At 36.5% G+C, this 23,186-nt stretch overlaps 1 protein-coding gene and 1 pseudogene across 1 annotated transcript in view; one reads left to right on the forward strand and one right to left on the reverse strand.

Moving 5' to 3' along the window:
- Positions 1 to 20,584, forward strand: part of ADAMTS5 (ADAM metallopeptidase with thrombospondin type 1 motif 5) — a 44,273-nt gene extending 23,689 nt beyond the window's left edge. Inside the window, exons 4-8 of the mRNA XM_016121319.2 lie at positions 6,917 to 7,200; positions 8,595 to 8,778; positions 9,138 to 9,313; positions 10,935 to 11,110; positions 14,041 to 20,584. Of these exons, the coding sequence (XP_015976805.1) occupies positions 6,917 to 7,200; positions 8,595 to 8,778; positions 9,138 to 9,313; positions 10,935 to 11,110; positions 14,041 to 14,608 (1,388 nt within the window). The 3' untranslated portion in view covers positions 14,609 to 20,584. The remainder of the gene's footprint in view (positions 1 to 6,916; positions 7,201 to 8,594; positions 8,779 to 9,137; positions 9,314 to 10,934; positions 11,111 to 14,040) is intronic.
- Positions 13,204 to 13,322, reverse strand: LOC118602438 (annotated as a pseudogene).
- Positions 20,585 to 23,186: the final 2,602 nt, after the last annotated feature.

A 23,186-nucleotide genomic window follows, 5' to 3' on the forward strand; every position in this document is an offset into this window, starting at 1 on the left:
AGAGCTCATGATCAGTTTTTAATATTGTTTGCAACCAATTTACATATTTTATATATCTCTCTGTCCATTCCAAAGGACCTCATGGTAGATAATAACCAAGAGCATTAAATTATACCTGACGTACAATATTATATTAATCTCTGCTGTACAACAAAGTGATTAGACATATATACAACTTACAAAGTGATCTCTCCAATAAGCAACCATCTGACATCATAGGTAGTTATTACAATATTATTGACTCTATTCCTTATTCTGTATTTACATCCCTGGCTGTTTTTTTTTTTTAACTAGCAATTTGTACATCTTAATCCCTTCTCGTTTTCACCCTTCCTCCCAAACCCCATCCCAACTGGCAACGATTCCAAGAACACACTTTTAATAGAAATGGATCTTATTTACTGAGAAAATCTTATCAAAACTTCTTATTTCTAAATGTCGAATAAATAAATTCAATTATCAAATTTTTTAGACAGCAAATTTTCATTAAATTTTCATAAATTTTCATAAATTTATTAATAAATTTATTTCATTATATCTACTTTTTCACTTTTGAATATGTTGGTTAGACAGGCTTGCATTTTACCCCAAAATTAATTTTTTAATTAAAAAATTAAAAACTTTGGTTCTTATCAGTAGCCTATAATCAATTAAATAATTTCATAATACAGAGAACCAAAGAAAGGCCTTGCGATGTGACGCAATGGCAAACTCAGTATGTTCATTTCAAAATAACATGCACAGATGCAGAATTAAAATAGCAGTGCTCTCTGTAGCACTATCATTTAAATCTGAATTCAAGTAATTTAATAACTTTTAAACTTCAATCAGAAAAACTGGCTTAAGTCAGTTTAAGTGACAGTGTGGCAATAAGAACTAGTAAACATGATTTTAAGATGGTCGAGGTGCTGATGTTTCCATTTTAATGCTTTGAGGAGAATCAAGAAGAAAGTCAACATCCAAGATGATAGAAAAGCAAACAAATACATCCTGTTAGAAGGCTAAACTGGTATCATGAAGCCATACCACTTCATACCTAGAAATCAACGCAAGCTTCCATTTAGAAGCCGTTTATTCATATGTAGTAAGAATAGTTCAGTTATTTTTCTATTCTAATTTTCTAGGTCATTAACAATTTTAAGCAATAACATAGTCATGGTGGGGAATGGAGTACTCTTCAGACAGGTAAACTGGGAGCAAGAAATGATATCATTTGACAAGAAGGAGGAAACCAGAAAAGCTGTAAGACGTTGCCCTAAAATATTAAAAGCTCAGAGGTCTGGTACTATTTCTAAAAGGTCAAAAGCCCTATCACACCAGCATGATCGGTGAAGGTATCTCTATATTTCAGCATGATACAAAAATCAATACTCAGAAAAAAACTGGTTTTCATTTACTCAGAAGGATTAAATTATGACACTAATATAAATGCAGCAAAGTAATTGCTGTTTTCAAGTAGATACTCTCAGAAAATTTTTACAATTTTTAGATGGTAGCTGAAGAATTCATTATCTGGAAAACTCTATTTATGGATAATAGCTCATCTGTCTCCCTCCCATCTCCAACAATGCTGGAGAAATGAGGTCTTAGAGTACAATTAAATTCAAATCATTTGATTTGTTTTTAAAATTATTAGCCATAAGTAGTAGGACATTTGTAGCATTCAACCATTGCCTAATCTAAATTCATTAATACTGAGTGTTTCCCGATTTAGTTCCCACAAGAAATATGTAGCAATTAGGTTATGGCTGCAAAGTCAATGTGCATACTCTAAAACAACTGTGCCTGCATATCTGTGATTCAGAAAAAGAGAAGCCCTGTGTATGGGGACCCCCCAGCCTCTGCCAGCCTTGCCAAGATACTTGTACACATTCTGCAGTGTTTATACAAGTTAGCGCTGGGCGAGCTGGCTAAGAGTATGATCCTTCAAAATAAAGTAAGTGCCGGCAGAGAAATTGTGCAGTGAAAGCAGGTTCTTGAATTTCTTTTCTCAAGTGCTTAATAACCTTGAAACCAAAAACGATAGCTCTGTCCGCTGTATCCCTAAGTCAACAGCGCCAGGTGATGAGAAAGGCCACCACCTAAGCAGATGCAGCTCAAGAATACCCATGACACAGGCTGCAGAAGGAAACCTATACACGGCTTTGAAAAATTGACATGTAGCATATTTAAAGATTTAAGTGTATAGTCACTTACTAAACACAGAACTTTGGAGGTAAAATGATATTAGAAACTCAATTCTCAGAATCCTTTGTAAGTCTAGACTGTAAAGCTAATAATAAGATCTTAACATTCAGCTTTATTGTAATCTCAGTCAAACTTTATTGGCATAAATTTGATCGTAACATTATCATATTTTTAACACTAGTGCATCTGTACTTATATTCTGTTATTTATTTATTTAATTTTTAAGGTTCTATTTTATTTAAGTATCATTTGTAGATGATATAATGTTGGTTTCAAGTGTATAATATAATGATTTGACATTCATATACTTTACAATGTGATCACCGCACTAAGTCTACTAGAGTTAACATTCTGTTTTTAAGGTAGTCCTCATAAAACTCAAAGCCCATTATTATAATATCTTGATTTCACCATAAATATGTTCTTTAAGAGAGTTTACAAATAAGACATATTTTAAGTCCATGGTGACCAATATGTTTTAAAAACTGTGTTTCAGCCTCTAATACAAATAAATTTTAATCTAATGTCCTTGGAATTACATCTACTAAACAGCGTACCTAATGCTAACAGTTTCACAAACAGACCCTTTGAATCACTCTTGTTCAAAAAACAATTGTCTATTCCTCTGTCAATCCCTCATTAGGGTATCTGTCACTGGTCCCATAACTCATCAGTTTCTTTTTTTTTTTAATTTTAATTTTTCAATTGCAGTTGAAATTCAATATTATATTGGTGTCTGGTATACTGCATAGTAGTTAGACATTTATATAATTTATGAAGTGATCCCCCCGAGAAGTCTAGTATCCACCTGACACCACACATAGTTATTATAGTATTATTGACTGTATTCCCTACACTGTACTTCGCATCCCCATGACTATTTCGTAACTACCAATTTGCACACCTTAATCCTTCAGCTTTTTCATCCAGCCCCCTGCAACTCCCTCTCCCATCTGGCAACCATCAGTTTATTCTCTGTATCTAATATCATCAGTTCCTTATTTAATGTCAGACATTCAAATAAAGACTAAAAGAAGAGTTACAGGGCCAGGGAGATGATGATAGAAAGTAAAAGAGGAGAGTTTGCAGTATTTTTCAAGCTCCTTTGAATTCATTTCAGGAGGAATATTAATCGATTTCTCCTAGGGCATGGATATTTGCGCCAAAAGTGAATTTCTTACCTGTATACTGACAAGGAATAGAAGACAGAAATAACTATAGTGCTAGAAATGGGGGCGGAGTGGGGAGGGGGGAAATGGGAAGAATAAAGAACAACCAACATCAATTCACTAATTTCCATTCATGATTAATATGAAAGACAAACAGGGCTAGAAGTCAGATATAAAAAACCAAAGGTTTTTCTGTTCCATTTCCTGGATCTGTGCATACTTTCCATCACCCTTTGGTGTACCTCGTGTCCATGGAGGGACCATCCTTTCCTTTATCTGTCCATTGCAAATTACTGCATTCTACTTTATAATTTTTCACCTTACTTGCCACATTTAATCTAATACGGATAGTAAAAACAAATATGCAACATGCAGGCATTTCTATTGTCTCTTTTTTAGAAACCATCCATTTATTTGTGCCAAATGTTAAAACAAAAGGAAGGAAGAAAGGAAAGGAGGGAGAAGAGAAAAGGGAGAGAAAAAGGAAAAAGCAACTTGGTAGTCGGGGGAGCAGAACAAACAGACAAGAAGTTGGCAGCGGGGCGCGTGTAGGATTTCAGACGAGGGTAGATTAAAAGCCATGTGAAGCAGGTGTGAAGGGGTGGTTGAGAATAAAAGTGAAACAGCTTAAGAAAAGTCAGCAGCAGCCTGGCGCTTGTAGAGATCGACATAAATGATACTGAGTAAGACACTGATTAATTTCCTCTTCCACCTCCTCCCCCCAAATGCACACGTTTTGAAAAAAGGAAAATCTATATTCAATGTCTTATTACTGAGATTTGTAACTATTTTATGCTGAGATATTCAGAATAAGGCTCTTCATTGATTGTTTTTATTGTTCCGTGGTGTTAGTCTGCCATTCGGTAGCGATATCTGTACCTATTTTATAGCAAAAGAATAATTCAACGTGTAAATGAAATAGATAGACTATATATTTCGCGGTAAAAAGAAACTAATGCAGCAACAAATCCTAATATCGAGAACATTGGAATAACACATGAATGGTAATTCTAAAATAAATTATTTTATTTTAAAATTAAGGAAAAGATCATCTCCAGGTGACTTCTGAGGGAAAACTATACAACTGGAATACCATAATTTTAATAGCAAAGAAAATGTGTTACTCATTTTTAAAACATACTGTGATATTAAGCTACGTAAAGAGACACCACCACTCGAAGTCTCCCTTTTTCATAAGCTGATTTCAAATCATTTGTGTTATACATTTCTTTTCCTTCATCATATACTAGTAAGGTAGAAAGGAAGTTGGTGGCTACGCATCCATGGAGAGAGGTGGTGACTTGTGGCTAGAGATAAACCAGGTAGACCCATTCCACACACACCCACACGTGTAAAGACTTCCCAGCTAATATTTAGTTCCCCAGTCTTATGATCTGTGCTTTTTAGTAAAATAAAAAAAGTTTTCTTAAAAAAGCACTTTTGAAAGCATTCTTGCTGCTCAGAGATTCCTTGACAGTCTTCTAACATGAGCAGTCTGTTGAGTATTCCCTTGTTTACATGATGCTCTTTTTTATGGGGTTCTGAAGTGCCTAATCTTACTCTGTCTTCCAAACAAAGCTTAGTGAGATTTTACTGTCATTCTTTGCTATTGACTTGATGTTGATGTTTTTCTTTTAACTTGATGTTTTTCTCCCAAAGTTCTCTTTGGCTGGATACTTATTTTTAATGCTTTTTCTGGCTTGCCTTAAGAAGTTTTACCTCTTCAAACGTTCTGGCTCAGAATTTAAATAGGAACTTTGCTCTTTATTCATTTTCATACAATGCCTTCATCACAGATTGACACATTCTAAACTATTCACTTTGAAGAAAACTTGAATGTGGTAGTAGTAAAGATATTTGCAGAATATTTAAAATGTGCTGCATACTTCATTTCTCAGTGGAAAGTAGGATTTAAATTTGATTTTATTTTCTTGAATAAAAAGAATAACTTGAATACATCTAAATCATTGTTAAATATGTTGGGCTTAGTAGTAACTGTCTTTGTTTTGTATTTTTCTGGTCACATTGAGAAAAGAAACAGTCGCAGAGCTTGAAAATAAATTAGGGAGAAGTTAACAAACTTGGCCAAGAACACTCAGCTATTTAGTGTTTTGCCAGAATTAGACTTGAGACCAGGTATTTCTACTATTTGGCATGATATCCACCATTTAAAGGATCACTACATGCACTTAGCTTTCAGCAATAAAACAAGAAATCTACCCACTTGCTAGCAGAGTCGAGATGGTATATGATAAGTAGGGCAGGCTCTGAGCACAAAGCCTATTAGCTCTGTGACCTTGGGTTAATGATGTCTCTTTATGTTCCTCAGTGTTCTTACCTGTAAAATTAAGAAAACAGCAAGATCTGCTTTGTGGAGTTCTCGTGAGGATGTAATAAACTAGTACATTTAAAGAACTGAGAATAGCGCGAATGTGTAACAAATATTTGTTATTTTAAACACTATTAATAATCAGTGGGTAAATCCTAAAATCGAGTACAAACATACAGAAACTGAAAATTTACAACATTAACTCACCGAGCACGTATCCTTAGGGAAGATTTTTGCGGGGAGGTGAGGCACGTTTCAGCTTCCGAATTGGCATCATCCATGTGGGTGCCGGCTTCTGCCGATTCCCACGTCCCTGCGTACTCCCCATTCCGCCCTGCAAGGAGAGCACCAATGTGCTGGGGGCAGACGCGTTCCAAATACCCAGCAAGCACTAACGACATTACGTAACTGACACTAAGGATAGAGAAAGGAGGACAAAGATGGACTTGGGCCCAAATCACCAAAGATTATTTATTTTCTTCTCGCTTTGCTCCTTTATTCTGTGACTCTTAAAATTCTTATCGGTCTGAGAGAAATGCTTTATTTAGTCTCTTTCCTTCACTTTATGGGAAGAACTTGAGGGTGGGTCAGGGTCATTTTTCTGTTTTCCCAATATCTAGTAATTTTGTGAGGGCATCGTAGGTGCTAACCGAACATATCAGGCATAATACCAACTATCATTGTTCTGAGTGAGTACATGAATGAATGAGGTATCACCTTGTTTATTAGTCATGGAATTAATAGAAAGGGGACATGGCAGGCACATGAAGAAGAGGTAAGTTGGAAGTGCAGAGAGAGATATATATAAATAGAGCGCCAAGAACAAACTCAGTTTGTCAATGTTGTAAATATTATTATTATTATTAGTTGTTGTTATGTCCATTATCTTATTTCTTCTAGGTCTGTCTTAATTTTTTTTAGTCTGTGAGCACAATGGCTATTTTCACAACTAATTGTTATAAAACATTTTTATTTACTCGTACCACTGCTGTTATTATAGATACCCTAGAGCCCACCATGCACTGAAAATCCTGGAGGAAGTTGGGTATTGGTGAGCATAAGGAGGCACCCAGCCTCGTCTCCCACGGAGCCCCTCCCCAGGGCCTCACACTGGCCACCTGTGGGCGCCTCAGGCTTCGACACCAGCTGGAGTGTTTCATTTTTAGATCCATGATTTCAGTGGTTTGAAATCTAAACACAGAACAGTGATCAACCTTGGTTTTTCTTTCAGGTAACTGTTTGCTAGATCTACCTCGCAAGCAGATCCTGGGCCCTGAAGAGCTCCCAGGACAGACCTACGATGCCACCCAGCAGTGCAACCTGACGTTCGGGCCCGAGTACTCGGTGTGTCCGGGCATGGACGTGTGCGCCCGCCTGTGGTGTGCTGTGGTGCGCCAGGGCCAGATGGTGTGTCTCACCAAGAAGCTGCCGGCTGTGGAAGGGACGCCATGTGGGAAAGGGAGGATTTGCCTGCAGGGCAAGTGTGTGGACAAAACCAAGAAAAAATATTATTCAGTAAGTGATTTCCTTGTCACGCAATGCCTGGAGACCCAAGACCTGAAGCACATTCCTGTGACATGTGTGGGGACTGTCACCAGAAGGCTTGATTTCCTAGTTAAAATATTTTTTTCTTGGGAGATCTTTTTGCTGCTCCTTCCTTTCAGCACAGGAGTCATTCCCAGTTGTCAGGAGTCGAGGACGTGGAGATCATAGGTGCTCAGATTCTGTCTCCTTGAGACCCCAAGTAGGGCTCACTTTTTGGAACTTTACTTTCAAACTTCTCTTACTAAGGTTACCAGAATACATTTATTTAAATTCAGTGAGGAAATAGCAGTAGAACTGACACATGGTCCTCATGCATACTGGGAAAGCTCCAAAATAGTCATGTTTCCCCCCTCACAGCAAGTTCTTCTAACTTTAGAAGCTCCAGTAACCTACGCCTGCTCCAAGGAAACACCTCCACCCTCCCCAGATGGTCCACTTTCAGGTCAGCGACTGTCACCTCAATGTTAAGGCCCAAGCAAAGCATCCATTCACTCTCACGAGATTTCCAAAGTCCCTAGAAAAATGTTGCCATACACTCAATTCTGCTGTCTTTCGAGGCTGTCACACAGCCAACCCTTCTCAGACACCCGACATGGGCAGTCAGAGGACCTCCTTCAGGCATTCCCTCAGCAATGGAGTCTACCACATCCTTCTTTTTGGAGTCTCTCAGCTTCCTGTTGCAGTGTTTCTGGAATAATAAACCTGGGGCATCACCTCAGGGCTCTTTGCTTCCTGCTGTATGGATGTGGCCTGGGTTTACCTCAATATCTGTCACATTTCCTCTCGGGGCAATAGAGAAGTGACACTCTAATTAGATATCAAGCCAAACCCAGGTCAAATAGGTTTATGCATGTGGCAGAGGGTCTGTCACAGGCAGGATGTGTGATGTCAACAAAGGCACTGTAGAGCCTCAGCGCTAAGGAGGGAGAAAAGATCCAAACGATCGACTAATGTCCAGTGCCATGCAAAACCCTCAGCGTCATACATTTTGTTAAAGATGTAAGATCGGAGTGGACAAAACATTAACCATGGCTCAGTGGTTATTAACAGAAATGTACAATATCAGAAGAGAATTCGAAGTGGCCCAGAGACACCAGAAAGTAACTCTTGCAGAGCGCTATGTCCTTAGGGTGAAGCACTCAGAATCTATGTGTGGGGATGGGGCATGGGAAGCAGAAGAGACAAATTGCCTAGAACTGGAAACACATTATAATTACAGAACATTCAATACCTTTGACCAGCATTAAACTCAACTCTATGTGGGATGGAGTTTCTACTGTCATTGAATGCAAGTGATTTCCTGATGCACATGTTGAATGTTTTCCTCCCTTCCGAGCTAAAATATCTTCTATTTTCTATTGCAGACATCAAGTCACGGCAACTGGGGGTCCTGGGGGTCCTGGGGCCAGTGTTCCCGCTCCTGTGGGGGAGGAGTGCAGTTTGCTTATCGCCACTGCAATAACCCAGCACCCAGAAACAGTGGCCGCTACTGCACGGGAAAGAGGGCCATCTACCGTTCCTGCGGCGTCACACCCTGTCCCACCAATGGTACGCTGCTCCCAGGGGCAAGCAATCACCACACGTTGCATTCTAGCAGTAATAAATAGGGGAAGCTAGAGAAATAGCCTATTAATCTTGAACCGCACGGTTCCGCTAGTGTAGTGTGCAAATCAATAGCAAATACATGTGTGGTTTTAAATTATTACCATAAATAATTTAGTATTCAAGGAGTCAAAAGAAAATAACTACTGTTTTCAACTCTGTGTAGAAGTAAAATCTTTCAACAATCATGTGTAGAGAGGCTCTGAAAGAAAGTTAACATCTTCTTAAAAATAATTATTTAAATGCACAAGAATTTGTGTAAGTTGTGGAATGGTAGAGTAATAATGTGACGTGTTTGTTCTTAGGTAAATCTTTTCGTCATGAGCAATGTGAAGCCAAAAATGGATATCAGTCTGACGCGAAAGGAGTCAAGACATTCGTGGAATGGGTTCCCAAATATGCCGGCGTCCTACCGGGGGACGTGTGCAAGCTGACCTGCAGAGCTAAGGGCACCGGCTACTACGTGGTGTTTTCGCCAAAGGTAACTGCTCACCTACTGTCCAGAAGCAGTAGGCATCCTTGGAGGAAAGCATTTGATGGAATGGAGCCTGCAGATACCCAATCTAAACAGTCATTATTTGGGGGGATGGCTCGATTTTGAAGGGTTTTATTTTCATCTCTCTAATTGCTATATTTTCAAACATTAATAAAATAAATAGAATGCATAAAATTATTTTGTGAACAGAACAAAGGTTTTAAAAACTATTTTTTTGCAAAGTATGATCTCCCTCTCTGTCAAGGAAGGCGAAGTGTGATCTTAACTTCAAAATAGCCATAAAACAGCTAGCATTCCCTAGGCACATCTATAAAGGGGACTGTAAAGCAAAACATCTTTCTATTTTGCTAACATTTAGTCAAGAATTCCTTTGGTGACTCATGAAGATAGACGTCAAGATCATCATCTGACCTAGACTTTTAAATACCTTGCACCTTTAGTATGAATCAATGTCTCTCTAGCTGTACCCATTATGTGTGTGTGAAATTATGCCTTATTTTTTACAAAATATTTTTTAAATTATTGTGGTTTTATTTTTCACAGTTAATGTCATGCAGCAATTTAAATGCTGTTTACCTAATTTGCAAATAGGTGCTATGTTTTAAACCATCTCTATAACTAGCCTGCAGATATTTATAACATTATTGAAAGATAAATTGCTGTCCAACTAATGTAATTTTTAAAGTAATTTATTTTTATTACAAAATGATACGTTTTATTTTAAATATTATAGAGAAATAGAAACAGAAATATCACCGGGACTATAACTATCTGGCATGCTATTAACCTGTCGAAGTGTACCCTACTTCAATTTACACACACATACACATACATACACACATATATGAAGAATTTTATATACACACGAATATAAAATATGTCTCTTTGCATGTATGACATGTTATATACACTCATATGCGCAAACCACAAATAATCCATATGTGATTTTATAACTAGCTTCATAAATACAGAATAATCCCTTTATCTAAACATATTCAGTTTTTTTCCACTAAGTACTTCTCCCTAACTTCCCCAGACTCTTTTTCCTACACTAACCTGTCTCGATTTCAGCATCTGACAGTTTGACACAATAGGGAGGGCTTTTCAACCATTACGAAGTTTTGAATGTCAGGTGTAGATTTTCAGATTTATTGCTATAATAACATTATGCAACAAAGAAACATCTCTGTGCTCTTGAGCCTGCTCTTGTTCTGCCTTCCACACAAGTGACAGACAGTCTTACATGCTGAGTGAAAAGAATGCTTCTATCAGTGTAAAAAAAGCGAGACTATCCAATGGGGACATGTCACACGTACAGAAATAGAGATGAGTACTTGGGTCCTCCAAACGCATTCAGAATTAAGCTCAAGAGAGAAAGTGCATAGCCCAGATTTGCCCCCGATCTTATTTTTGCCACTATGCCAAGGATTCTTCGGTTAGATACTCCTGGAAACTATAGGGGTTTTTTTGTTCTTTGTTTATTTTTCAATGTACTATCTATTCAATCAAACTCAAAACTCACAAATTAAAACTTGCTTTTTTTAACTAAGAAATTAAGTGCCTGGGCACGATTACTTCCCACCACTGATGGGTTTCTCATATTCAGGTGACCGATGGAACCGAATGTAGGCCGTACAGTAATTCCGTCTGTGTCCGGGGGAAGTGTGTGCGGACTGGCTGTGATGGCATCATTGGCTCAAAGCTGCAGTATGACAAGTGTGGAGTCTGTGGAGGAGACAACTCCAGTTGTACCAAGATTATTGGTACCTTCAATAAAAAAAGGTAATGTGATACAGCAGTTGCTTGTGCATGGACTGAATGAAGCTTTCGACTGTTGCAAAGTTGATGGAGGACTCATGTGACGTCATAGGCTGTCTGTGGGAGGAGGCCTCGCAGGGCTCTGGTGACACATTATAAATATGAGAAGGGAAGGAGAGGAGGTGAAAGCTCATGGCACCTCTGGAAGCTGGGGAACTGGTGGCTGTGATGTCAAGGTCTCGCAGTATGAAAACTGAAAAAAGAGTCAGTGCCATCCCATTTTAGCAGTATCTTACATCCTTCTAGAAACATAATTTAGGAAAGGAGAGCTCATTTCCTTCCTAACTACTTTTTTTTATGGTTTAACAAATTCTCACGGGGCTGTAATTTTCCTGACAAAACATCTCTCGTTGCAAAATTTGAGTTAATTGCCGTGGCGTAGACAACAATTCCGTTTTAACTACCCCAGTTTAAAGGTGCTCTATAAAGAATAGTGTCTGTTTCCTGCTTCTTCTCATAGTCCTTGATTATACTTTTGCTTTGAACATTTAAGTTTATAAGGTCCCAATTTCTGGCATAAAATATAATGCTATCAGCAAGGATGGCTGAGCCAGCTAAAGGGTCTGCTGGATACACTTGTTTTTCTTCTTCGCCAGACCACTTTAATGCTGAGTGCACTGACCAAATACACTTGTAGTCCTGATGTCCTGTGTTGTCTTTAACTGGAGAGTAACAGGCAAACCGCGTTAACAGGAAAGTTTTATTAAAGCAATTACAAACCATGTTACTATATAAAAAAAAAAAACTATCTTTAATGTGATAAAAAAAATTGTATGGCTTTAGAATTTATTCTGAATTAAAATATGCATTGCTAGTCCTATTTGCAAGTGACATGATCATTATTCATCTAATCCTGTGGGGCCATCTAGGTCACAAGCCCTGCAAATTCACTTATAGTCTGCATTTTTATTTTTTTCAAAGGTGCAAGTCACCCTAGAAATGATCAAGTCTAAGCTTTTGTTTAACAAGTGAGTGAATGGGAACTGTGAATGTTTAGGACTTACCCACTTTTATGTGGCTGGTGAAAGCCAGAGTAAAGAATAGTATATAAGAGTCAGGAGGCCCATTTTCAAAGCCTAGCCCTGCCATTATATTAGCTCTGGAGTGAACTTATTCAAACACTTTAATACAGCCCCACTTTATACGCTTTTTATGTAGGATGAGATATTATCTCCAACATCCATCCTGGCTTCGTTTAAAGCCACTGCAGGTTTTCATATCATCTCTTGATATTATATGTTTTAAAAAAAAAAAGTTTTGTAATGAAATATGATCCAAAATACATTTAAAAAATAAAAATAATGGGTCTAGTTGAATGGATAAGCAATATCATCAGCATTGTATCTTCTCTCTTCCACACAGTAAGAAGCTCTGACTTGTCTGGCAGTCATGGTAGACCAGATGCCCCATAGACAGGGACTGCCTGTGGGGAAAGGAGCCTCTTCTCCAATCATAGGAAATGCTTGAATGGGGGAAACACACTTGTATTTTCAGTATATGAATAAGTTGCCTCAAACCTCTAAGCTTGAGTAAGAATTTGAAAATAAATAATTAAATTTTATACATATCAGTCAAACTGCATGAGCAATTTATTTCTATTTAAATGATTAGGAAAGTAAAGACACAGAAATCTTACTATGAAATTATTTACAGGGGCAAAGATTTTGGTAAAAGATGACTCCTTCTCACTGTCATAGTCACTTGCCGCTTACTAGCATTTCCATCCTAGCATTTTTGGCAAGCTGATGGGTATTAGAGATATTTATGCCTTTGCCCATTTTCCTGAGCCAAGGATAGATCATTAAAGACCTATCTTATTTGTTACCTACTATAAAGTGTCACTCAATCTACCATAATGCTTCATAGACACTAAGCATTTGGAGAAATTTGCTAAGGCATTAGAGATTTTTTTTTTCTTTTAACAATACTAGCAAGCTCTGGTTATCCAGTTACAGATTTTTTTCTTTTTCTTTTTTTTCTGGCGAGGCAACCCTTGGTTGACCTCACAGATTTCAAGGACCTTGTTAGCTTACAATCCCTTGTTTATTTATTTTTTATGCCTACAGAACCTGGAATTCCTAGGTGGTCTCCCATCCAAGTACTAACCAAGGCCGACCCTGCTTAGCTTCTGAGATCAAACAGGATCAGGCTCGTTCGGGGTGGCATGACCGTAGACCCAGCTACAGAATTTTATGTTCCATTTCTTCCTGCCAGTTAACCCAGAGTTCTAGTAGAAACAGAAGCAGAGCCTCTACTCTGCCTCTTGTTCAACAACACTTAAGTCCATGGTTCCCCCACTGGTCATTTGGAATAATGTGATAAAATCCAAAAGGACTGCTCCTTGTGCCCCATTCTGAAAGACAAGGATTTAACTGATTTGGGTTCTGGGAGTCAAAATTAGGTTTAAATTAATATCTCCATGTGATTTAATACTCAAACAGGTTTGAGAAACATTAATTTAAACATTTTTATGAAATCGAGGGCAGATTTTTGTGAGTTTGTGTTTATATATACCCCATTTGTGCCAGAACATAAAGTAGCTTTGTAAGGATGATAGGATTTGATGCATAATGTTTTTGTAAATCTCTAAATAAAGTTAGTATGAAATTTTAAAACGAAGGCAGATTGCTAACATCATTCTAATTTTTGAACATCATAATAAAAACGTATACAACGATAGTGTAACCACAATTCTATTTTAAGATAATTAATTTTTGAAGCCAAAATTAAACTAATATCCTAAATACATTAATATTTTGTGTTAAGGTAAGGCAAGACTTTTAGAGAATTTCTATTCGTTTATCCATTTGTTCAGGATTTGCTTATTTTTTCCTCTCTCTCTCCCTTCCTCTACTCTCTCCTCCTCTCTCTGCTGTGAACATTCCTGGCTCCAGTAAGGGCTACACTGATGTTGTGAGGATTCCAGAAGGCGCAACCCACATAAAAGTCCGACAGTTCAAAGCCAAAGATCAGACTAGATTCACTGCCTACTTAGCCCTGAAGAAAAAAAATGGTGAGTACCTTATCAATGGAAAGTACATGATCTCCACTTCGGAAACAATCATTGACATCAATGGAACGGTCATGAACTACAGCGGCTGGAGCCACAGAGATGACTTCTTGCATGGGATGGGCTATTCAGCCACAAAGGAAATTCTAATAGTGCAGATTCTTGCTACAGACCCAACTAAAGCATTAGATGTCCGATACAGTTTTTTTGTTCCCAATAAGTCCACTCAAAAAGGAAACTCTGTCACTAGCCATGGCAGCAATAAAGTAGGATCGCACACTCCACAGCTGCAGTGGGTGACAGGCCCATGGCTTGCCTGTTCTAGGACCTGTGACACGGGATGGCACACTCGGACGGTGCAGTGCCAGGATGGAAACCGGAAGTTAGCAAAAGGATGTCTTCTCTCTCAGAGGCCTTCTGCATTTAAGCAATGTTTGCTGAAGAAATGTTAGCCTGTGGTTACAATCTCACGCCGAGAGAACTGGATGATTCATCACTAATTGGTTGTGGTGAACAAGAAGAGGTCTACCTAAAGCACAGAAAGTCACTCTTCAGTGTCATGGCCAACAGGAGTCCAATTATGGGCAGAATCTGCTCCCTTTGACCAAATGGAAATGCGCACTGTTTCATATGACAGTGGTGACTTGGGAATACAGAAAAACTTGGGAGTTAATGAGCATCCCATAGACTCTCAAGAATGAAAAAACACTGATGAATGTAGAATCAGGCGACATTTGAAGATGGCAGAACAGCAGTCTCCCGTTTGTCACCTACCTCTTACAGAATGTCTTCAAAGGCATCATAATCATTTTCACCCATAATACACAGTAGCTTATTTTTATTGTTTGTAAACATTATCCCTTGGTATGTCACTTTATATCACTTGATTCTATTAAAAAAATATATATATGTATATAAATATATATATATATTTCTATTAAAAAAAAAAAAAGTGTTTGACCAAAGTAGGTCTACAGCTATTTCAACTCCTTTCAGTTTCCAGAAAGAGCTGTGGATGTTTTACTGGAAATTAAGAACTTGCTGCTGTTTTAATAAGATTTAGTATACTTTTAGACAACAGGAGATCAAATTTTAGTCAAAAAACATTTTGACAGCAAGCATCTTCTGAGAAAATCTGAAAAGGATCTCAGTGTATCTAGTCATTTACGTGCATACACGGGTCCATCTACTTAAACCTTTGATGGCCTGTATTTTTTCAGGCAGCCAGCCAAATTAATGCCTAATTAAGTTGTAGAAGTCATGTTTGTGTGTGTGTGTGTGTATGTTAATGGTATTCAAGAGTCTAAAAATTAGTTTCCTCATGTTAGAATTTACATGGATAAAAATGTACTTCATATTTTCAATTTATATTTCACGATCGCTTTCCCTTTCTATGGCTCTCATTTGATATCTCACAATGTGTTATACACATGCAATACACACAGCAAAGAGTTTTCTAATCACGATTCAATACTTTAGATACTGGTGTACCTCTTACCAGCAAGCCTTTAAAATGTGTTTGTTTTTGCTTGTTTGTTGTTTTGTTCAAGGGTCTTTAAGACCTACAATGTTTTAGACTTCTTGTTGACTTAGTTAATAAGAATATTAAAGATCACTTGGTAGTTGGCCACATCCAGAAGTGATTATCATTAATGTGGCTAGTGAAAAAAAAAAAAAAGTGGTTAATATCAATAAGACTGTTTCCACACCTTATAGGCAATAATTTCTTGCATTTTTTAAAATCCAAGTATACTGATACTGCACTTAAGATTTTTCCTGATTGGAAAGCATTTGGTTATACCAGTAAGTGTTCGAGTGATGAAATATGATGATTTTTGAGAATTTTTGTGCTTTTATTTTTTATAGCCTGCCTAGGTAGGTTGTAAGTTTGAATAGTTTGACATGGAAAATTTTTACAATCGTATGCATGAAAATCTCTTTTTAGATAGTAAACTGAATCCCTCCACCCCAGAAAACCTGAGGTGTTTCGTTTCATTGGAATTTTTTTCCTTTGTGAAGTGTCACAAAGCCAATTGTTTTTATAAAATTGTGTAATAATCATACCAAATGTGCCTATTGTGAAGATTTGCATATAAAGATGTTAGGGGGCCACTTGTTTGAGTTCCCTAAAGCTCATGAGAGTTTATTTTTATTATAAGATATTTTTAATATAAAATAATTATGTAATTGAACTTGATATATCACATTCATTTCAGTGGGCCGGGGGAATGGATGTCTCACTGTTTTAAGTAGTTTCTTAAGAAATTACAAAACTGATAATCACTCTTTGGCTTTTCATAGATTGACTTTGCTTTAAATGTGGTCTTTTTTCTTAATGAATTATCAGTTAGAGAAATGAGGCCCATATAAGGCTGGTAACCTGCATTTGATTGATGGAGGTCAACCAGTTATCAGGAGCAGAGAATAAAGTCATTCAAGTGAATCATAAAATTTTAAACCAACCACTTGCCTATGCAGAGAAAATTAATAAAGAGGTCAACATTACTTTTTTCAATTTTCAAAGTAATTTTAATCAAGCAATTTAACTATAACAAAGTTTATTTTGTCTTTTGTGGGTATGTTGATGGCAACATTAAAAACTAATTGAAGAGCAAACATGATTGTTTTCTACTCTGCTTCTCTATACTATATTCATAGACTTTTTAAATATGATTTATCAATGATTCATTATCCCCCAAATTAACGAGGTTTTACAATTTTGATTGAAACAATCCTAGAGAGCCTAGAATGAATAAACCACTATTCCCTGCTTTTGAGGAGTTTTCTTTAGGTTTTTCCTTTTTCGTATAAGTACCTGTAAATTGACTAAGGAATGTATGTCTTAACTCCTAAGAAAAATGATTTAGACCGGAAACCGAATTTCAGAGAAATGGAGTGTTTGGTAGATAGAAAGAATGATATACAAAGGGAAAATTTTCAGTAATACAATCTAATTTAGTCTAGTTTGACTTTGAACTACTTTCTCCTTTCTATAGTTGCATCTTGAATAAATAATCTAAAATTCATGATGCCAAGTAGCCTTTCTCAAAAGATGTTTGTCTGAAATGCTCAGGTTAGTAAGAATCTAATCTCACTCACAACTAAACACTCCAGAGTATTTCATTAAATACAAAGGGAGTCCAGAAGAAAATAAAGTTTATTTCTTTTAGAACAGTAGGGGTCAAATAAAGTCCTGCCTCGTTTTTTTAGAGATTTAAGGGCACTATTTTAATTTATTCAATAAATTCAAATTAATTTGCCTTCCTGTGGAAACAGTTTTATCCCATTAAACTAAGAATTAAGGGATTAATCACAAGCAAAAAAAGTTGCAGCACTGAAAAAAAGTAATTTATTGTTTTTGCAACTGGTATGTGAATTTGTGTGATAAAATTATTTATTCTTATTTAACAAAAATATGTGCAAATTCTATATTTAAAATGTTTTGCTGTTGTCCTACTTTTTAATTTATGCTTCGTGTTTGTGTATAAAGTACACTTTGTGAGTTTACATAATATGCAGCACTGGTTGCTTTTGTATTTTTTACAGAAAGCTTTCTGTGTGAAACAGGTGTATATGTATATATTCTTCATGTATCCTTATTCTGATACTATAGTTTTCCTTTGTACGGAAGTTTTCGATTTAATCTTGCATGACAAGTAGTGTCAATTACTTGTAGTTATGTTAACAGGTCTTTTGGGTTTCAATAATACTATTTTTTCCAAGTCACAGATAAGAAAAACACTTATTCAAACAACTAAGGTCCAGGTTTTAAACTTGGGTACATAGGTAGCCTGGAAGCTTCCCACTGAAGCTAAGACATAATTAAGAATCAGGCCCATTCTTTCACTGATAAAGTTGAACAGGAGCTATTAATGAATTATGAAAGTTGTGTGTGCACATAACCTCCAAGTGACATCATGGATAATAAAAGCAAATATCGTCTTTTGCTGCTTTAGAAACATTCCTTAAAAATTCATGTTATTTAGTCTCTAGTGACTGTAAGATGAGAGTAAACAAACTGTATTTAAATGATTCAAACATTAGTAGTCATACTGTTTTTACAAATATGGAGTCTCCATTGATAAAATGTGATTTTTTTACTACTACTAATGAATCTCATGGAGTGATAAACCGAACTTGGGACAAGCAGCGACACTTCCAATCACATCATCTTGCTTCTAGCTATGATTTCGCAGTCTGGTCACAGCAATAAGGCAAAGCACTTTTGGACACACAGGTGACCAGATCAATCTCCAGCTCTGATGTGTCTCTCATTGATTCCTTCCTTATTAACAAGGTCAGTGTCATAGTTTAGGCAAGGGGAACAGATTGTGCTAATAGTTATGACTCAGTGTAAAATCTGATTGGCATGATTGGTGAATATTACCAATCTATTTATAATTAAACTTGAGGCCATAAAAATACATTATATTTCTTATTGTTTCAAAGCTACAAAATAATTGAAAAACCATGGATACAGAAATGGTCATCCAAAGCTATAATAGCACCAAGTGGAGGATCAAGGTGATCTATCATATAGACACATAGAAAAGGAATTTATGTGTTTCCTCTAATAAGTCCACTGATAAAAAAACAACCTTCTTTATAGCTTTCTGCTAGCATAAACTACAGAAATGACTTATCGGGCTATGTCGTTATGAAACACGCCAATCTATAATGCATAACTGGGTTCTAGTCAATTAATGTATGGGAATATATTGTTATAAAACTTATGCATTAGTGAAACAAGAAAATGGAAATAGACACATCAGAAAAGCATTCAATCTGACAAATGTCTTTGTGGTGCCATGATACCATAAATCTCAATGCAGATTTTGTGGGAAAAATAAAGGAATATGTTGTTAGGAGATGTTCGTTTTAAAAAAGAATAGGACTGAAATGTACATGTAGTTAACCCAGTTTTTTGCACTCCTATTATTACTAGCACTTTAGCTATGTCTGCTGTCTGTGGTAATTACCTGATAGTGCCACCAACTGATCCATAGGTCAAATGAAAAAAAAAAAAATAATGGCCCATCATTCTATAAGGCACTGCCACATCAGAGTGACCCTAAGTCTAACACTGTAAGGAAAACTGTGATTTGTGATAAAACAAAGCATTATTTTTTTTTTCGTTTTTCTTTGATTCATCCAATGAACAACTCATTTTTATCAAGGTGCTAACATCTTCAGTGATCAACTGTCACATGTGGTATTTCTGAGTTACTATTTTATTCTACATGATTTTTTCAGTTTACAAGAAAGAACTCGAGTTTTTTGACAAGACTGGGAACAACTTGATGCTCGAAGTTAGGAAAATTGCATCTAATGGTCATTTTAATACAATGTTTGGCGACATGAGCTATATGTACATCGAAGATGTTTAGGGTGGCATCAGAATTCAGAGAGTGTCAGGCCGAAGTAGCAGACTTTTAGATGTCATGTTTCATCACTTACCAAGACATCAGCATTCCTTTCAAGCATTTCTTTCAAACAAACTTGTTCATTTTTTTAAAACACAAATTTTTATGTATGTTTGGCCTTACTTTGTTTAAGCTTTGCAGTATATTATATCCATAGTAAACACTTAACTTCTACATCTCAATCTTTCCTTTAACGATTCACAATATATTAGAAACACTTCATAATGAGAGCATATTGAGAATAGAAGATTATACTCTGTGTGACTTGTGAGGCTAGACTTTTGATTAAAATATATATAAAGTCTCTGGATGGTGGTTTTGCATTACATACTCAAGCATGACATAAATATAGAAGTTTACAAATACTTTGTACATTTTAGTATGATGTATTTGTCAGAAGAAATCATGCACATGCTTTGTAAATAGACTACAGATAACTGAACAAATTACAGAAATATATTCAATTTGATGTAAACAGTGGCACAAGTAGTTGATTTCTCTATTAGAATCTGTGAGTAAATTCAAGAAATAAACTTAAGTAGGTAGAAGTGAGATTTTTAAATCTTGAAAGATGCTTTCAAGGTATAGTAAAATATTGAAGATTTGCATGTTGTGTGTAAATAAGCAATAAAATATAAGCTGTCTATTACCCTCAATTTTCTAGAAGTAAACATAATGCAGTAAACATAATGCAGCTGAAAAACAAAAAAAAATCTTGGAAAACTAAGACAGGTGTCATTTAAAACATCTCCTCAACTTCGACAAATTTCAAACTCAAATCAGCTATTGAAAGCATTACTGTGTCTTATAACCTGCATTCCACGACAGCTCTGTTATTCAGGTAAACCACTTGAACTGAGTCGTTTGGGACCTATACTGTAATATTTTTCATCAAGGAACAATATCCTATTTTGTAAAGCATTTCCCTATGTGTGACTTTAAACTGTAAAATTAAACATTGGCCTTGTGGTTCCAGTGGGCATAATAAATGTAAATTGTAAACTAGGGTAAAGTATGTACTGCATATAATATGTTTGAGGGTTGAAAACTTTTGTCCATTTATTTTAAATATTCTCATTACAGCAGTATGATTAAGACAGGCTTTAATGAAACTCTAGGCATGACATAATTTCTACTATCCCTCATCCACTTTGGCACAATTAAAACTTTCTCAATCTTAGAGTACCATGGAACTTGTACTTTAAGTCTTCTCACCAGACTATCACCCTGTAAGACTGTCTAGCATCAAAACTCTGGGATTAAATTAAAAACAGCAAGCAACATAATCTACCTGCTTCACATATGAAAATTCAAAAAAAAATTGACATTCATTAACAAACATTTATCTGCTAATTGATTTATAATATCAAGGTTTCTAAGGACATAGGTTCCTTTTAACCTGAAATCAGTACTGTTTGGCATACACTGCAAACACTGAATTTCTCATATCCAATAATATTTCAGAATTGTGTACTTTAAATTTTCTTTTTTGTAAGATGTTTACTTTGTAAATAAATTATTTAAAACACATATATTTTTTAAAAGCATTGTATGTAAACAGCCATCATAAATGACTAAGATTTGTTGAACATCTGTTTGGATCAGGACCTGTGGTAAACAGCTCACAAACTTTCTCCCATGAACCTTTGACCTTGGTCTTAAGATTCCAGTATTACAGATGACTATCACAACATGATAACTGTTACCAGTCAGCTAATTGTTGCCAAGTGCCAGGCACTGTTGTAAGGACTTTATTTATTATCAGTTATTAACTCCTTTAAACACTGAGATCCTTAAATCCGTATGGACCATAAGTCTGAGAGAGGGATTATACAGTGGATAAAAGACTGTGAGTTTGAAAAAATGGGAGGAAGTATTTAGATGCTCTAATGTGTGGGCCCTCTGTGTAAAAGCAAGAGCATTTCTAAAATTCCAATAAAAAAATGGCAAGGAAACTCTGGAGAATCAGGCAAGCAGCAAGAGTAGAGGCAAGAGCTTAGAGCATACAAAGGACTGTTGTTTAAGGAGAAAGAATTTGATTTTGAAAACTAATAAATTGCTTGGAAGGGTTAAAAAAAACTATGGTATTTAACCTTACAAACTTTTTCATAGCTTATAATGAACCGGTTCATACAAGGTCATAGGCATAAAAGTGATGCTGAGGTAGCTTATAGATTAGGAACAGAATGAACAAAGGAGATGGTTAGAAATGGAACTATAGATATTTCAAAAGTCCAAACTCTCTTTAATTCCCAGATTCTGTGGGGTGTTTCTTGATATATTATCACTTTATCTATTAAATTAAACTTGCCTTTCCCCCAGGATGAAGGATCATAGGTCTCAATGTTGACAGAAACAAAGGAGTGCAGCTTTCCTTTTTTCAATTCTTTTCCATGGCCATCTCATAGATAGAGAATCAAATCCCACAACGATTAACCCTCTGGGGCGGTTCTCAGAAATGGAGGAAGAAAAGAAGAAATCCCAGGACCTCATTCTATCACGAAGTCATAATATTTGCTATAATATGGATTTCTCTTTCCACTTCTAGATGCCCATAGTGTTTTGTCTTCCTTTTTCAGCTTTCCTTGGAGTTTGCCTTGAGCTGGAGTGACAGACCTTTTGCTGCTGTTATTTATTATTAAAAAATCTAAATCTTAGCAAGCAGGAAAGTATGTTTCTTCATTGCTTGTAAGTAGACTCGTTTGAGAAACAGTAGTTGAACTAGTTTTAGGTTAAAAGAATTCTTCACTTACAAGTGTTGAGAACCACGTATCTATTTATTCTCTAAATAAGTTGTACCTACTAGACATTATAAAGAATGTATTCAGATTGTATCTTTGCTCTCCAGCCTCCTTGCTATCTCTTTGCCTGTTCAAAGATGTTTTCTCATATTTTTTTAGTTGTATAGTTTTATGCAGTTTCAAAGATGGAAGCTCAGACTTTAGAGCTGGATAGAATCAGGCAGAAGATACAAAAGACATAAGAACTAATATGAGTGAAACCCTGATGAGGTGCCTGGAGCTGTGACCCACTGTGGGCAGGCCATACAGAATATTAGTATACAGGAACAAGTAATAGATGTCTCTTCCTTCAAGATTATGCTAAAAACAACCACTTCTTCGCTCCTCCACTGCTAGCCACCAATCATCCCATCTTGGACAATAGCAAATGCCTTCTAATAGGGTCTCCTGTTTCCTTCAGCAGCCAGACTGGTCAGGGAAAATTCAGATCATTTAACTCCTTTGTGAAGATTTCTCCAACCCTATCTTAGTCAAAATCAAACCAACAACCAACGAAACGAACAAACAAAAAAACAGTGTGGTTTCCATGGCCTTCACAGCCTTGTGGGATCAGGTCCCACCCCTCTCTGACTTCCTCTCCTATTTCCCTCCCTCTGGTCCAGTGCTCCAGCTACTTTACCACCCTGTCCTTCACTGTGGTAAGCACGAAACCTGACCAGAAGGTTTTGCCTAAAACATGCTCCCCCAGATAATTTGCTTCTTCTCTCCCTTCAAGTCCCTGCTTCAATGTTATCTCTCAGAGAGGCATTCCGATTACCCTAAATCAGACTGAGCCATTTCTCTTTCATTGTTCCTCATGGCACTTA

This window comes from Rousettus aegyptiacus, unplaced genomic scaffold (assembly GCF_014176215.1).
Source record: "Rousettus aegyptiacus isolate mRouAeg1 unplaced genomic scaffold, mRouAeg1.p scaffold_m13_p_4, whole genome shotgun sequence".
In the NCBI taxonomy this organism is placed as follows: domain Eukaryota; kingdom Metazoa; phylum Chordata; class Mammalia; order Chiroptera; family Pteropodidae; genus Rousettus; species Rousettus aegyptiacus.